General features: G+C 40.4%; 2 protein-coding genes across 4 annotated transcripts in view; one reads left to right on the top strand and one right to left on the bottom strand.

The window, feature by feature from the left end:
* Positions 1–307: 307 nt before the first annotated feature.
* LOC112866910 (putative inactive serine protease 37) lies at positions 308–5974 on the bottom strand. The gene is made up of 6 exons (XM_025929873.2): positions 5909–5974; positions 5470–5567; positions 3312–3453; positions 1817–2070; positions 1102–1238; positions 308–553 (listed from the first exon to the last, which is right to left on the bottom strand). Exons 2-6 carry the CDS (start codon positions 5501–5503, stop codon positions 413–415), a joined length of 708 nt encoding a protein of 235 aa, XP_025785658.1. The 5' UTR covers positions 5504–5567; positions 5909–5974; the 3' UTR covers positions 308–412.
* A 2340-nt stretch (positions 5975–8314) lies between these two features.
* The window catches only part of LOC112866450 (trypsin-4-like), a 92283-nt gene continuing 82642 nt past the window's right edge, over positions 8315–17955 (top strand). For all 3 annotated transcript variants that reach the window (XR_015244429.1, XM_086688357.1, XM_086688356.1), the window contains exon 1: positions 8315–8850. Coding sequence is in view for 2 of the 3 variants with exons in the window: in XM_086688357.1 (XP_086544483.1) it covers positions 8814–8850 (37 nt within the window). In the remaining variant the exon portion in view is untranslated. The remainder of the gene's footprint in view (positions 8851–17955) is intronic.

The raw sequence follows: 17955 nt of genomic DNA, 5'->3' as shown, positions 1-17955 counted from the left end.
GCCACAGACTCCCCTATAATTTTGAGGCTGAGAGCATGGGATTGAGAAACGATATTTGGAGGTTCTATTCTAGGCTCTGATGTCTGTCAGCTTTGGATAATGTTAAGTACTCTCTTTTAGTCTCATTTTTCTCATTTGTAAAGTGAGGATAAAAGATAACCTCAGAGGATTGTTGTGAGCATTAAACGAGATAATGGGTGTAACCCTACTACTGTGTGATGAGTGCTCATGTCATGTTTTGTCCTTGGTTCTTCACATCATTATGGGATATGGGAAGAGACACAACCAAGAAAACATAGGCTACTGGTGTAATGCATTTCTGTTTGGAGATTTTTATTTTGAGTTTGGAGAAAATAGTGGCCTGTATAGTCAATGACTAGAGCCAGTGGGATACAGAGAGCGTAGAAGGGTGTCATTTATCCTTAGTGATGTTCTCGATCCAGGAGGTATATTTGTGAACATTGGTGTAGATTCCGACATCCCCTCCCATGAAGTGACCGACCTCGATTCCCTGGAGCTTGTTTTTGCAGATGACAGTAGCGACGGCCACCTCCTACCAGAGATCATGCAGAGGGAGACAGACAAGAGAGATATGATCGGATCTTCTCACAGGAGCCCTCCAGTCCCCCAGTGGGATGAGCCCTGCCCAGAGGTAGGCTCATGGGTTATGAAAACAGCACCGAATTGGGAGATAGGAAGCTGGAGTCATTTACCTAGCTTTGTTGTAACTAGCCTTGTTTCATCTTGAGAAAGTCAGAGAAAAACTTCTCTAGAACTCACATGTAAAATGAGTCAAACCCCATTTATTTGGACTGGTGAAGCGAGTTTCCCTTGTGAAAAGTTTGAATTCTTTTTTAAAGCAATGCCTGTTTTTTCTTGCAGCTATGAGAGTAATAAATCTAGCAAAGTGTTATTAACTAGAGGGATTGCATGCCACACTTTAATGGATAAAGGCATCTGTAAGGAGGGCCTGGTGCAGCCTTATCAAATTCTCAAAAGATTGCAAGAGGATGAGGGCTTTCTAATTTTCTAATCGCTGTCATGGTTAGTTAAACTAGACACATACAAGCAAATGAATGTTGAATATAGAGAAAAGATTACCCCAAAAATTCGGCTGAACACTTTCACAAATTTCACACATAAGGAGTTCCTGTGGCTTTTTCCTTGTTCAGTTTTCTGGCACTCTTTATCAGACATCACAGGAGCCTCCAGGTTCTGCCTTAAATCAGGATGCCTGCCTGAGGGAAGACAGGATAAAAAAGGTTGCCTGCTCGCAATTGTTATTTAGACTCTCCAGTCACTGCCCTGTGTTTCAACTGGTGTTTTGTGTGTATGTCTGAAGAAAAAAGGGCTGAGAAAAGGCAAGGATCTTGTGCATGGTTATGAGAGTTAATCTAGAGGATTGAAAAATAGCCTGCATGTCTCTTTTAAGAAGTGGTTTTCTTTCCATCGTATCTAGTCTTGGAGGAATATGGGGTGACCTGACTCAAGTCCTCAGAGGTGTCCCCTACATGCAAAATGAGCCTGGATGCAAGGGAGGAGCACAGCCTCTCTGATGTGAACCATGTGTCTGGCAGTCAGGAATAGTGTGGCCTGTGTGCAGAGTCTGATGGCCTGGTGGCCCCGGCTGCTGGAGCCTGGAGGAGGTTGCTCTGTGTCATTGTGTCATCACTGGGTTGGGAGGAGCTTTGGACTTCCGGATGAATCTCTTTTTGCTAGCACCCTCATGGTCTCCATCCATTCTCCTCTCCTCTCTTCTCAGCTCTTTGGACATGGGTGACTGATGACCCTGATTTGCTGTGGAAGGTACACTCACCATTGTTATCTTGGCTCCAGTCCAAACCTGAGAGCAGACAGACAGTGCCTGGCCGGACATTGCTGGTGGCGAGGGAAAGTGGCTGGACTTTGTTGTTGAAGTTGGCAGGCTTAGCCAGCTTAATGAGCATGAGGTCATCCTGGGGGGCGCTATGGCTGTAGTTCCAGTAGCGGATAATCTGAATGGGGTTAATTGTCTGCTCTGTGCCATCTCTGACTCTGATCCTGAAATTTCCCAGCATCACTTTCAGGTTTCTGGAGGGAGAAGGGGGTGGGAGTAATCACCGTCACCATCACCACCACCGCCACCATCATCATCAAAGATATTAAATGTTATAATGTGTCAGGTGCTATGCCAATTGCTCGGTCTGGATTCTGGATTACCTCATTTACTACTTACAACAAAACTATGAAGTGGATTCTATCTTTAATCCATTTAACAGATGATGGAACCACATAGCAGTAATTCCCCCATGGTCACACAGTAGGTGGTGGAGCCTTAACCACTGTGTTTTCATGTAGCATCCTTAATGTAGTAGAGAGGAAAATCATGCATGGCATAGAAATAATATTTTCCCTCCACTCGAGCTCCAGCCTCTCCAACTGAGCATTTCCATTCTGGTGGAGGTAAGACAATGGCATGACCTGAGTGGTGGAGATCCATTGGTTTCATTAAACCCACTCGCAACCCTGCTTCATCCTGCTCTCTGCCTTTGGAAGGTGTTACATATGGATTAAGCCAATGGGTTCTCCTGTCCTCTGCTCTCTGCTTGGGTTTCGGTTGATAGCAAGCACCAGGAAGTAGTTAGAGAAGAGTGAGGTTCGAGTATTTATCCTCCAAGCTCCCTTCCTGCAGGGCTGCCCCAGCTTCTATCAGGCAATCCCTGTACACAGGGCTTTCCTCTCTTCCTTTCTCTCTCCTCCCACCCTCCCCTGCTCCTCTCCCCTTTGAACCAACCTCTCCTCTTGCCCCTTTAGGTCTAGGGGGAGTAACTGTACCCTTCTAATACTAATCCTGGGGGCATTGAACTCTTCTTTGTGCTTCCCCTATAACTTGTCTGTACCTTTGTCGTTAGTCATTTTTAAAAATTCTCCTCAATTTGTCCAATTTGAGTGTACCCTCAGTTACCTGCTGGTCCCTTAATTAATAAAACACATTTATCTCATCAGTAAAAAACTTGAAACAAACTGATGGGAGACTGAGGAGGCACAGTGTATGGAACAGGTTTCCTTCCCAGCAGCAGTAGTGACATTTGGAGCCGGGTAATTGTTGAGGGGGTGCACATTGTAGAATGTTTAGTAGCATCCTTGCCATAGGCCCTATTCTCTAGATAGATGCCAGTAGCACAGCACCCCTCAGTCCACTGTGACAACCGAAAACATCTTCACTTTGCCAAATGTACCCTGGAAGGAAAAGTTGCCTCCCTTTTAGAACCACTCATGTAGAATGAATCAGGCTGTTTCAGGGGGTGGGAGTGAGGGTTCCCAACACTCACGGTAAGTAGCAGTGAGCTGGGGCCAGCACCCAGTTGTTTTTGATGAGGACACCCACACAGGGGTTGAAGTGCGACTTGAGGTATACCAAGTAGGGAGCATGGTCGTCTTTCTGCACAGATGCATGAGTAGAGAAAACTGTCCCTGAGAAAATAATTAGTATTCTTAACATATAAAACATTCTTAATATAGAAGACATATCTTAGGACAAATAAGACAGTTAACAGTTTCCTAGTTGAAAGGAACATGGATAGTTTCTTTTTCTTCCTTTCTTTCTTTCTTTCTTTCTTTCTTTCTTTCTTTCTTTCTTTCTTTCTTTCTTCTTTCTTTCTTTCTTTCTTTCTTTCTTTCTTTCTTTCTTTCTTTCTTATTTTAATGTCTATTTCATTTTTGAGAGAGAGAGAGCCAGAGTATGAGCAGGGAGGGGGAGAGACGGAGACAGAATCTGAAGCAGGCTTCAGGCTCTGAGCTGTTAGCCCAGAGCCCAAGATGGGTTTCGAACTCATGAACCGTGAGATCATGACCTGAGCCAAAGTCAGATGCTTAGCTGACTGAGCCAACCAGGTGCCCCTAGAATATGGATAATTTTAAAGAAATAATTGATTGGCCAGGAAATATGAAAATGTTTGACCCTCTTTTTCTAATAAAATGTAAATTAAAATGATATACCATTTTATCTGATACTTATAATATTAATTTTTGGTTTAATGTTGATAATATTGAATCTAAGAAAGTACAATGAAGAGACTCTTTTACTACATGTAGCAACGTGAATTGATTCTGTCTTTTTGAAAAGCAATTTAGAAATAGGCATCAAAAGTGTAAATAGTTCATCACTTGTGACCTAATAGTTCCAACCCTAAGAATCTGTCCTAAAATAATCAGATATAGACAAAGATTATGAATGTGTGCTCATTTTAACACTATTTATAATAGGTAAACACTGGAAATATAAGTGTCCAATATAGTAATGTAGGGCATTTGAAATAAAAAAGTACATCAATATATGGAAATATTAAAATTGTATTTATAAAGAATATTAAACAGCAAAGAAAATATTAATAACCTTTCTTTAAGTTAAAAATGATAATGAAATGTATATTAATCTGGTAATCCAGTTGTCTAAAAACAAGCAAAGAAACAAAAAGATAAACCATTTGAATGACAAATAAATAAGTGAAGCCTGAGAGTAAGTTGAAGTGTTAGCATGTGTTGACTGTGAGGTGAGGTTATGAAGTGTTTATTTTTTTCCTACTTTTTAATATTTCTAAGTTTTTAATATTAACATGTAATATTTAAAAAATGACTTATTAAAGAAAAACACTTAAGAAAGGGAGGAAGACTGCTTGTAGTATCAGAAATAAAATACTGTTCTTACCTCGGCTGCCCTTGGTTCTTCCATTTATCCTTCCCAAGTCTTGGCCTCCACCTCCCCATACCCTTTTATGATCACATAGTTAGAAATCCCAAGGGAAAAAGGACAGGAGGCATTGAGGCATTGAGCTCTTGTTCTAAGTGCTTTACATGGATTTATTTAACACTTTCACAACATCTCTATGATGTAGTTAGTAATATCCCCATTTTGATTGAAGAAACTAAAGCATGGGTAGATTGACTTGTCTGTGCTCACACAGCTAATAGTGATGCAACATAGACGGTCTGGAGGTGGTGGGAGATGCCTCACCAGCAAATTCTGCCATCAGAAGGACTCGTGGAAGTCAGGGAGTGCAGGGGGTAGGGCCCTTGCATTTGATCTTTTGTTTCTACCTTCTTCATTCCCTGCTTTCTGAGTCTCTAAGCTTCTGGAATAGGGGGGATATCAGACTTCGGAATGTGTTCTTTGTCCCTGTGACCACACTGGGACTTGCCCAGTGGGTGATGAAGCCCACATTTTGGAATCACCAGTGGGGAATGCTCACTGTCGAGCACTCTCCAAGGCAAGTGAGCACCATCACCCGTCCCATAGCTTAGCACTGGAAGGGTGAGCTCAGCCTCATGGGAGCCTATGGGTGTGGTCTGGGACAGGAGATACCTACTTCTGTCCATGACCACTTTTTCTTAGACTCTTCTTTTGTACCCTCTACACACCCCAATCTGCCTTCCTCCAGCCTGCATTAACCTGTGCCTTATAGGACAGAGTAGAAGCTCATGGATACATACCAGCAAGGACACCCAAATAAAATATAAATTTCATAGCAGTCCAGATCTTTCCCCGTGAGATGCAGAAGATCAGCAGAGTATGGAACTCTCAGGAACACCTGGTAGAATCAATGGCTGTGGTTAGGCGTGGGGACCCAAAATAGGATGGGAAAGCAGATCTGGGCATAAATGGGGGGAGGGAAGAAGGCTCCAGGTAGGCAGATGAAGGTCCTTCTGCTCCAGGGAGGCTGGGGGATGGGAGACTGTGCCTCTCTTGGGTCTTTCAAAGAAGGAAAAAGAAGCCTTGTTCCTTAGACTTCCAGATCCAGGCTCCTCTCCCTGCTATGCCTCAAAGCCCATCTGCCCAAGTCAGCTGTCTATGGGAAAGGGACTCTGGCTCAGGACTCATCTTCCTCAGGGAGTTTCTGAGGCCAGGGCTGTGGGGGACAAGATGCTCCACCTTAGCTCAGGTAGACAGTGTCCCCAGGTTTGCTCTGAACACCCTAATAGTTACTTATACTTTCCCTTAGCCCCTCCCATCTTTATTACACTGGCTTCACCTTTCCCTGTGACCACTGTTTCATCACTCAGTCATCATCACAACCAGGTCTGGTGGTCCTGATCACCAGCTTTGAGCCAAGGAAATGTGGAAATGAAAAGCACTCATGGAACAGTTATTTTGGCAGTTGGAGAATGGTGTACATTCTGGATTATATTGAATTTAGGATCTTCTGTGTTTTGGTGACAGTTCACAAGGCAGGACCTGTTGGTGCTTTTTACCTAATGAAAAGGTTTCTCCGGCAATGATAAATGGCTAGGGTCATCCTCGGCTAATTTGGAGACACTCTAACAAGCACAGTTTCACTATTAGCTAACATTCATTGAACACTTACCGAATCCGAGGCACTGAGCTACATTCTTTACTTCTGTATGGACATTGTCCATGGGGATTTTGTATCAGGTCAGTCTGAGATTTGTAAAATTACTATACTTTGTGCCACTCTAATCCTTCAGGGTTTCTTAAACCCATAATCTCATTCCAGTGGCACAACAACCTGCAAAGAGGAGACAGGGCTGGGGTGGTTTTTTTCTTGATCTGTAGGTGGCCGAACTGAAACAGAATTTAAGTCATTTTCTCAAAGTCACACATGATTGGAAAGATAGAAGTAGAATCCTGATCTCCTTATTGGGTACACACAGCTTTTCAACTATATCCTCCAGGCTTCGGCTAATCAACTAGCATTCCTAGACCTTGAAAGGTCCATTCCGTCACGCAAGTTCCCTGAGAATAGGGCTTCATTATGAAATATGCTTGAGGTTCAAAGACAGGATGGAGCTATGGAAGGCTTTCTGTTGGTGAGGGTAGGAGTAGTTAGCACAGGTGAAAAGTTGAGAAAGAGATATTCTTTACTCTGATGTTGTTTGTCCTAGATTTTTTGCAAAGTTTATGGACCAGGAAGGGAGTTTGGGTCCTTTCCAAAAACAACAGATTTTCTGGAGGAGGCTGTTACTGGGGACAGCTACCGGTCTACGAGTCTCAAATTAGTATCTCCAGCCCAGACCACCTGTCCCACAGATACAACTGCCTCCTGGAAACCTTTTTTTTTTTTTTTTTTTGCATCTGCTTTAGCTCCCTGAGATCTTGAGATTTAGCATGTCAAAATTTAACCCTTCATGCCTCCAGCCTTTTAAATGCATTCTTTGCCTGTTTTTCTTATTTTAGGAGATAACTCTGCCTTCCATTTGTTTGATTTCTCTCTCTTTCTGACCACTCGACCTCAAACCATCCTACTTCCAGATGTCTCTTAAATCCATCCCAATCTTTCCATCCTCACTGCTGTCATCCTGATCTAGGCCACAATCTTGTTGTGCTTGAACTCCTGTATATGCCCATCTAGTGTTGCTCAACTTGGTCTCCTCTTTTGTACTCAGAATTGTTTCTTCCCCCTGAAGTGCAGATGAGATCATGCCAGTCTCCTTTTAAAAACTCTTCAGTAGTTCCCTGCTGCCAGTAGCGTAATCCCCCAGCATGCTTTAGGGGCCTCCCTTGACCCTCATCCCATTTTGTCCTCTTCAGTCCTCTCTGCTCAGCTTCTCTCTGCCTCCCCTCTCCCACCCACCTACCCCACACACTTTTCTCCAGGCCTACCAAACCACTTTCAATTGCAGGTTTTCTTGTTTCAATACTAATACCTTTTTAACATTAGCCTTTGAATGCTCTCTGCAGTTTGCTAATCCCATTTATTTTTTCCTGTTTTGTTTTAGGATACTGATATCTGATGTGGACATTGTTCTTTAAGCTTCTTTTTGAAAAAATGATTTTAGAATTCTATGGAGGGATGGATGGGTGTGTGTGAGATATTAAATATTTCCTCCTATGTTCGTAATTTTTTGTTATGAAGTTCCTTATTGGTATTATCACAGATTCTGTGTACACATGGGGACATATGTGTCCATAGCCTCATTCCACAAACCATCAGGTTTATAGAGACTCTAATTGTAGTGTTGCATTTTGCCATCTGACTGATTTTCTGTTTAGGTAATATTCTTATTATATTCTGCCACCAAAAATCAATTTGAAAAAGGCAGCTACAGAGAAAGGAGAGAATGAGAGAGAGAGACAGCGAGTGAGAGAGAGAGAGAGAGAGAGAGAGAGAGAGAGAGAGAGCTGCAGCCAGGAGGGCAGTGTAATAACAGATTTAGAGATCTGACAAGAACCACTTGTGTTGGTATTGATTGGGAACTTTTATTCAAATCGTGTCTGTGGTTGTGAGACAAGACCTGCGCAAGTCAAGCAGTTCTGAGGAGGGGTGGTCTGGGCACCACCTGCATAGAGGGGAGGGCGTCAATGTCACACAGAAGGGTGGGACTCAGCTCTGCTTCATCAGAGTGGCCCGGAAAGGAAAGGGGTCAATGGGACATGTAGAAGGAGGGATGCTAGTCACACATTGTGGGGAAGGGACCAGTGGAAAGAACTGAGAGGCCAGGGGAGAAACTTGTGATGAATTTGAACTCCACAGAAGGTCTGCTTGACGCCTGCTTTGGAATTCTTTTCCCTAGATGAGGTGGATAAAGCTCAGATCCCTGCTCATCTTCCCATAGGGCCGGCCTCATCAGACTGAGGTTTCTGTGCCTACTGACAGAGGTGGGCAGCTGCGACTGATGAACCCGCTTTCACACTGAGGGTCCAGAGTGGAAGGAGATGCCCCTAGATGATAGACTTCTGTAGAATCTGTATCCTCGGATCTCCTGCCTGCACCTTCTGCACCTGCTGTTCAGAATCCCCAAGCAGGGCATAAGTTCTGTCCCTGTCTTGTGCCTGTTAGTTTCCATCCATATCCTCAGCGCAGGATTCAGACATCAGCATGAATCGTATCCTGTTAACCTTGCTGATGGTGACTGGTGAGTGACCGAAGGGATCTCTTTGTCACGGTTATTAGGATGCTGTCGTCTATTAGGACGCTGTCTGGGGGTGAGGCTATGGAGCTGTGTTGGGGAGGAGAGCTGGAGGGTCAAGGGCATGCAAGTTTGGGAGGGGGAAGATACATTACTCCTTTTCTGTACAGTCTCAGTCATTTGTAGGACCTAAGTAAAACTTTTTATTTTGGGATTCAAATCTCCTCTCAATGTATGATAAAGTTCTTGGGCTAAAGCATGGAGGCAATCCGGAAAGGAAGGTGGAGATAGGAGCCTGGAAGCGTGTATAGGAACTTATAAAACACGTAGGAAACAAAGCAGCAGGTATTCTGCTGTAGGGTTCAAAAGGAAAATGTCACTTTTGCCCTTTGTGGTTTAAATGTAATGTGCAATGATAATAATAATAATAATCATCATCATCACCATCACTGCCGCCACCATAAAAACATATACTTATATAGTGCTTATATAATAGATACTGCTCTTTACGTGTTAACTCATTAAATTCTTTTTTTAAGTTTATTTATTTATTTTTGAGAGAGAAAGAGAGAGTGCTAGTGCACAGGCTTGTGCAGGGGAGCACAGGAGGCAGGGAGGGGCCGAGAGAAAGGGAGAGAGAGAATCCCAGGAGCCCCACAGGGGGCTCAAACCCACGAACCCCTGATATCATGACCTGAGCCGAAATCAAGAGTTAGTCGCTGAGCCAAGTGAGCTACCCAGGTGCCTCTAACCCATTTAATTCTGAAAACAACTTTGTGCCATAAGTATTATTGCTGTCATTTTTTTTTTTTTTTGATGAGGAAACCAAGGCACAGAGTAATTATAACATGCCCATAATGAAGTTGGTATGGCTCTGTAATTAGGCATTTATGCTCTCTTACCTAGTTAGGGACAGATACCCTAACCTCTCTGAACCTCAGTTTCTGTATGTGCAACATGAGAAAAATATGTATCTTTTAATGACATGCCGTGATTCCTATACCTATGTTAGACTGAGTAGAGTTAACCAAGTTAATTGGGTAGGGACTGGGTAGGTCGTTTTAGATAGAGAAGCCAGTAAGTGTGAAGGTCATGAGGTGTGACATGTTTAACTAAAAGCCCATCTGTGTGGTTGGAGCACAGAGGAAGGAAGTAGATTAAGAATCATATAGTAGAGGGTCTTTTAGCCTTAATTTTAGAAATGATCCTGAGTATAATAGGAATCCTTTAAAGAGTTTTAAATATGAGAGTTATATTACCACATTTATGATTGTAAAATATTCATGTGACTTCAGTAGGAGAATGGATTTGACTAGAGATATGGGTTGTTGGTGGGAAAGATCTGGGGAGAAATTTAAGAGACTGTTGCAACTCTCAGGGCAACAGAGTAGACTAGGGTGGTGGCAGTGAGGATGTAAGAAGGTAAAAGGATTCCGGAGGTAACAAGGAGATAGAAGTTGTGGTCAGTTGAATGTGAGGAATGAAGGGTAGGAAAAAGTAAAGGGTGGCATCCAGATTTCTGGTTGGGTGAATGGTGCTACAATTTACTGAAATAGGGAACACTGGAAAAGAAGGAGGCATTTGGGGAAGAAGACAAATTACATTTTTGACTTACTGAGTTCGAAGTGCTTTTGAGATATCAAATGGAGATGTCCACCTGAATCCAAGGGTCGGGAACTCACGACAGGAGTCTGAGCTGGGATACAGATTTGGGAATTTGGGAATTTTGAAAGGATTTGAATTCATAGGAATGAGTGAAAAAGATTACTTGAAAAGAATTTACAGAAAAGAAATGTGTAAAAGACAGAACTATGAAGAATTCCGGTTGCCTTTCTTGGTTTAAAATTTTTATTTTGAAATAATTATGCATTTATAGGAAGTTGCAAGAAATGTACAGAGGAGTCCCACGTGTCCTTCCTGTAGTTTCCACCATGGTAACATCTTGTGTAACTATGGCACGATAGCAAATCATGGGAGTAACATTGGTATGATCCACAGAGTTTATTCACCTTTCCCCAGTTTTACCTGCGCACGCGCGCGCGCGCGCGTGTGTGTGTGTGTGTGTGTGTATTTAAATCTGTACAACTTCACATGTGTAGGTCTGTGCATCCACCACCATTTTCAGGACACAGAACAGTCCATCAGCAGAGCCTCCTTCCTATTGCCCTTCTACCCACACACCATTTCATTCTCCCTCCTCCACGCCGTCCCCCTTCCCTAACCCATGGCAACTACTGATGTGTTCTCCATTTCTGTAATTTTCTTGTTTCAAGAATATTATACAAATGGAATCATACAGTATGTTGTATTTTAGGATTGGCTCTTTTCATTTAGCATAATCCCCTAGAGATTTGTCCAAGATGTGTGTATATTAACTATTAATTCTTTTTATTACTATTATTCTGTGGAATGGATGTACTCTGGTTTGCTTAATCATTCATCCATTGAAGGACATCTAGGTTGTTTTCAGGTTTTAACTTTTAAGAATAAACCTGCTGCATTTTTGTGTGATAGTAAGTTTTTGTTTGTCTGGGATGTAAGTCCAAGAGTGCAGTTTCTGCCATATGGTAATTGTATGTTTAGTTTTATAGCATATTGTTTTTCAGGTTGGCTTCACCATTTTAGATTCTCACCAACAATATGTAAGTGACCTATTTTCTCTACCTCCATGCCAGCATTTGGTGTTGTCACCAAATTGCACTATTTTTCATACTAGCTGTTCTGTTAGATACATAGTAATACCTCATTGAAATTTTAATGTTTATTTTTCCTGTGACTGAGGATGTTGAATATCTCTTCATATGCCTGTTTACCTCATGGATATTTTCTTTAGTGAAGTGTTTTTTCTTGTCTTTTTCCTATTTTTTAATCAGACTGTTGAGTCTGAGAGTATGTATATAGATCAGATACAAGTCTTTTCTCAGCCAGGAGGTTTGCACATATATTTCCAAGTCTATAACTTGTCTTTAAACTGTCTTCAGAGGGTCTTTTATAAAGCAATTGTTTTTAATTTTGATGAGTATACCCAGGGAAGTTGGTGTTAGGCTGTTCCTTAAGTCCCCAGGTTCCTTAGGCAGTCCCCTTACTTCTTTCCATTATTCAGAGTCTTTCTATCTTTGTTTGTTGTGTTTGTTGTGCAGGGGCTTTCAGTTGAGGAACTGAAGAGCTGGGGGGAATGGGGCTACTCCTTCTTGGATCAAATGGAAAGGTGAGCTCTAATGCTTTAGGGGCTGCTGGAAGAGGAGAGCCCAGTAAAGTACCTTATGAGGCAGGAGAAAATAAAAGTGTAATATACACCATCAGAGGAGCTGTTTCTAGGAGGAGGAGGTAGTTAATGTGTTCTATGTCTGTGGCAAGTTAAGAAAGTTGAAGCTGCAGACGCAGTGGAGGCCGATGTTGCATGAATACGGAGTTAAGATTTGCCCAGTTGAAGTATGACTCAAGGACATTAGGACAAGGGAGTTCTGAAGAGTAATAAGAATATCATTAAAATGATGAATAAAGGAATCTGACTCAGGTAGAGAGGGAAGGTAAAATAGGCAAGGACCAATTGGAATGGAAGGAAAGGAGGCAATGTGTAAGTTTCTAGCACATTCTTAGAATCAGTGACTTTGTAAAGCTCAGTCAAGAGTGAGTTAGGACACCAGGGCTTTGGTGGAAAGAAATCTGAGAAGTTTTAGAGTAAATGACCCATATTTAGTTGGGGGCTCAGCCAGGTATATTAGGAGAAAATGTGTTCCTCAGCTTTCCTTGGAAGTCCCTGTGGCTTGAAGGAGCTCTGTCTTGTTGCTGCAGGTAAGAAGGAGCTAGTGTAGTGCATACTTCTTAAAGGCCAACCAGAGAAGGTCTGGAGTCAGGGATAGATTGTGGGAATTAAATAAGACTTAGATTTATACACTGGAATATCTTAGAGTGAAGGAACGTGAAGATTTTCTGTGTCAATGGTTCTCAACTTTTCTGAGCATGAGAACCCCTTTTAGTCTTAAAATTTATTTATTTATTTGTTTGTTTATTTATTTATTTATTTATTTATTTATTTATTTACTTACTTACTTACTTACTTACTTACTTATAGTGCAAGTGGGGGAGAGGAGCAGAAGGAAAGAGAGAGAAAGAGAGAAAGAATCCCAAGTAGGCAAGTAGGCTCCACTCTCAGCATGGAGCCTGACACAGGGCTTGATCCCACAACCCTGGGATCATGACCTGAGTTGAAATCAAGAGTCAGATGCTCAACTGATTGAGCCACCCAGGCACCCCTATTTTGAATCTTTTAATGATAATTATTGATTGAATACTTATGTAATGAGAAGGTAGATAATCTTTGTTAAAGCAATGTGTATCTTATTATCAGAATACTGTTTAAATGGATTTCCTGTCAGTTTTATTTTTGAAATAGGTCTTATGTCCATCCATCCACTTAGATGCTTTTCTCCAACTCCCCCACTGCTACTTCAGTGCAAGGCACGTCACTTTTTGCCAGGTCACTTCAGTAAGCGCGACTGTTTCTACAATCCATTTCTAATAAAAATCCAGTGATTTTTTTTTAAATCCAGTGATTTTTAAAAAAATAATTGGATCACATGTACATTCAAATTCTTTAATAGATTTTTTATTACACTTAGAATAAAATCCTCCTCTCAAGGCTCCTTTTAGGCCAATCTTTTCCTCTCCCACTAGGCTTCAATTTCTTTGGCTGTCTTCAGACTCCTGAGCATTTCCCAGTTCTTTCCCATCCTTGAGCCTTTGCACACGCAGTTCTGGAAAAGCTCTTTCTTCTGCTCTTCCCATGGCTGGTTTTTCTCATCTTTGCTGTCTCAGATTACCCGTCACTTACCCGGCAAGTACTTTTTTGCCCACCCAAACTAAATTAGATCCTTTGTTTACCCTCTCTTCTTATTCTTTCTCATGGAACATTCTATCTCATCCAACTTATAGCTGTCTATTGATGTGTTTATTTGCTTATTGTCTCCCTCCCTCATTTCATGAAGGCAAAGTCTACTTCTATTGAATACCCTTTTATATTAACATCAAATATGTTGCCTGGCACATAGTAGATATTCAGGAAATATTTTTTTAAATAAATGCATGCATATATGAATTTGGGAAAAAAGTACACACACATATACATAACATTAGGTCTTAGTCTTCTGATGATGGTTGCTTCACTTATGGATTCAGAAAACCATTTCATTAATTTCAGAGCCTCCCAGTGGATCCCTGCAAACAAGGTGAATTTTACTCCAATCACTCATACATTTTGAGTTCCTACCATGTGCCAGACACTGTCCCAGATAGTGGGGGATAGTGTACACATCATTGTTCCTTCACTACTTATCGTCTATAAGTGAAAACCCTAGGACCCAGAAACATAAATTGACAAAGCAAGAGAAACCCAAATTGGAACAAAGTGACAAAGACAAGAAAGGATCAGAGAAAATCTCCAGAAACAATAACAAAACAAGTAATAAAATGGCAGTAAATACATATCTATCAATAATTACTTTGAATGTAAGTGGACTAAATGCTCCAATCAAAAGACAGAGGTGTACGAATGTATTTAAAAACAGACCCAACTAAGTGTGCCTAGGTGGCTCAGTCGGTTAAGTGTCTGACTTTGGCTCAGGTCATGATATCATGGTTCATGAGTTCAAGCCCCACGTTGGGCTGTGTGCTGACAGCTCAGAGCCTGGAGCCTGCTTCAGATTCTGTGTCTCCCTCTCTCTCTGCCCCTCCCCAACTTGCACTCTGTCACTCTCTCTCTCAAAAACAAATAAACATTAAAAAAACCCAACTATATGCTGCCTATAAGAAACTCATTTTATACCTGAAAATACCTGCAGATTGAAAATGAGGGGGTGGAGAAACAATTATCATGTAAATGGAGGTCAAAAGAAAGCACGGAGTAGCAATATTTATATCAGACCAGCTAAACTTTAAAACAAAGACTGTTACAAGATAAAAGAAGGGTACTATATAATAGTAAAGGGGACAATCCAGCAAGATCTAATAATTATAAATATTTATGCCTCCAACATGAAAACACCCAAATATGTAAAAGTTAATAACAAGCATAAAGGAACTGATTGATAATAACACAATAATAGTAGGGGACTTTAACACCCCACTTACATCAATGGATAGAGCATCTAAACAGAAAATAGACGAGAAAACAGTGGCTTTGAATGACACTGGACCAGATGGATATAACATATATTCAGAATATTCCATCCTAAACCAGCAGAATACACATTCTTTTCAAGTGCACATGGAAAATTCTCCAGAATAGGTCTCAAGTTAGGTCATAAAACAGGCCTCAATAAATACTAAAAAGATTGAAATCATATGGTACACCTTTTTTTGACCACAACATTATGAACCTAGAATTCAACCACAAGAAAATTTGTGAAGACTACAAATGCATGGAAGTTAAACTACATGCTACTAAAACTGAACCAGGGAATCAAAGAAGAAATTTTAAAAATACATGGAAACACATAAAAATGGAAACACAACAGTCCAAAACATTGGGATACAGCAAAAGCAGTCCTAAGAGGGAAATATGTAGCAATACAGGTCTACGTCAAGAAGCAAAAGAAATCTCAAATAAACAACCTAACCTTACACCTAAAGGAGCTAGAAGAAGAATAACAAACAAAGCCTAAAGCCAGCAGAAGGAAGGAAATTACAAAGATTAGAGCAGAAATAAAGGATGTAGAAACTAAAAAACAAAACAAAAATAGAACAGATGAATGAAACCAGGAGTTGGTTCTTTGAAAAAATTAATAAAATTGATAATTAATAAAATCACAAATGAGAGAGGAGAAATAACAACCAGCATCACAGAAATACAAACAATTGTAAGAGCATATTATGAAAAACTATGCAAACAGATTGGATAACCTAGAAGAAATGGATAAATTCCTAGAAACATATAAACTACCAAAACTGAAATAGGAATCAACATTTAGAAATCTGTTGCATTTCTATATACCAGTAATGAGGCAGCAGAAAGAGAAATTAAGGAATCAGTCCCATTTACAACTGCACCAAGACCCTTAAGATACCTAAGATAAACCAAACCAAAGAGGTGAAAGACCTGTACTCTGAAAACTATAAAACACTGATGAAAGAAATTGAAGATGACACAAAGAAACAGACATTCCATGCTCATGGATTGGAAGAAAAATATTATTAAAATGTTTATACTACCCAAAGCAATCTACGCATTTATTGCAATCCTTATCAAAATATCAATAGCATTTCTCATAGAACTTGAACAAAGAATCCTAAAATCCCACAAAAGACCTGAACAGCCAAAGCAATCTTGAAGAAAAAACCATTCAAAATGGATTAAAGACCTAAATGTGAGACCTGAAGCCATAAAAATGGTCTTTGACATTGGCAATAGCACCTTTTTTCTAGATATGTCCCCTGAGGCAAGGGAAACAAAAGTAAACATAAACTATAGGGGCTTCATAAAATAAAAAGCATCTGCACAGTGAAGGAAATAATCAACAAAAGTAAAAGGCAGTCTACTGAATGGGAGAAAATATTTGCAAATGACATACCTGATAAAGGGTTAGTACCCAAAATATATAAAGAACTTATAAAACTTAGTACCCCCCCAAATGAATAATCCAATTAAAAAATGGTCAGAAGACATAAGTAGACATTTGTCAGAAGAAGACATACAGATGGCCAACAGATACATGAAGAGATGCTCAACATCACTCATCAGAGAAGTGCAACTCAAAACCACAATGAGATCACCTCACATGTGTCAGAATGGCTAAAATCAAAAACACAATAAACAAGTGTTGGGTGAGGATGTGGGAAAAAAAGAACTCTCTTATACTGCTGGTGGGAATGCAAACTGGTACAGTCACTGTGGAAACCAGTATGGAGGTTCCTCAAAAAGTTAAAAACAGAACTACCCTGTGATCTAGCACATCTGCTAGTTGAAAGGAATACATGCACCCCAATGTTTATAGAAGCATTATCTACCATAGCCAAACTATGGAAACAATCCAAGTATCCATTGACCGATAAATGGATAAAGAAGATGTGATATATATTCACAATGGAATATTACTCAGCCATAAAAAAGAATGAAATCTTGCCATATGCAATGATGTTGATAGAGCTAGAGAGTATTATGCCAAATGAAATAAGTTAGAGAAAGACAAATACCATGATTTCACTCGTGTGGTATTTAAAAAACAAAGCAAACAGGCAAAGAGGAAAAAAGAGAGGCAAACCAAGAAACAGACTCTTCACTATAGAGAACAAACTGATGGTTACTGGAAGAGAGGTGGGCGGGGGGATGGATGAAATAGGTGATGAGGATTAAGGAGTGCACTTGTGATGGGCGCTGGGTGTTGTATGGAAGTGTTAAACTACTATATTGTACACTCAGAACTGACAGCACTGTATATTAACTAACTGGAATTAAAATAAAAACTTAAAAAATAGTTTTCTATTTTCCTGCTGTTCCTAAACTGGAGAAAGCAGGATTTAATCTGCCTTTGTTGTACCCATCAACCAAATGGCACCAAGAACACAGCAATAATGAGAATAGTGAGGTTTTTTTTTTTCTTTATGCAGTGGGAAGAACACACTCCAGAGAACCTCAGAAGTACCCCAGATGGGAGGGGCATCTTACAGGGTTTGAGCCTATGCTGGATAATTTTGAAGATGGATTTAGAGAAATGGGATCAGTTCAGAATTGGGTTTCTCAAAAGGTTTTTTTTAAGGAAGTGGAGGATTAAAATAGAGCTGTCACTGATAATAGCAATAATGCAAAGAAAAGACGTATCAGTTAATAGCTGATGTTTAGTCATATTGGGGATCATGAAAGGGCTTTGTCTTTGTCTCGTTTTGAACATTGTTTTGCACTTTCTCAACATTAAAATATACTTGAAGCTGAATTAGTAAGAAATAACATTTACTGAACACACATTATACATGAAACATTCTTCCAAACAATTTACATATATTACCACATTTATTTCTCACAGAAACCCTAGGAAAGAAGTTGTTATGATCTCAGTGTACAAGTAAGGAAATTAACATAGGGATCTACATAATTTGTTCAAGTCCATACTCCTAAGG

Source organism: Puma concolor, chromosome A2 (assembly GCF_028749965.1).
Source record: "Puma concolor isolate L17-30 chromosome A2, mPumCon1.1.hap2, whole genome shotgun sequence".
Classification (NCBI taxonomy): Eukaryota; Metazoa; Chordata; class Mammalia; order Carnivora; family Felidae; genus Puma; species Puma concolor.
Note: the sequence above shows the minus strand (reverse complement) of the source record. Positions and strands in the feature narration are given on the sequence as shown.

What these genes read in the sequence shown, in the direction of transcription:
- LOC112866910 (XM_025929873.2), bottom strand. Translation starts at nt 5,503, where the DNA reads ATGAAATTTATATTTTATTTGGGTGTCCTTGCTG. An exon ending in CTGGAGCCAAGATAACAATG is followed by an intron (nt 1,239 to 1,816) that starts GTGAGTGTACCT and finishes GTCTTCCCTCAG; the next exon opens with GCAGGCATCCTGATTTAAGG. An exon ending in TGTTCAGCCGAATTTTTGGG is followed by an intron (nt 554 to 1,101) that starts GTAATCTTTTCT and finishes GATCTCTGGTAG; the next exon opens with GAGGTGGCCGTCGCTACTGT.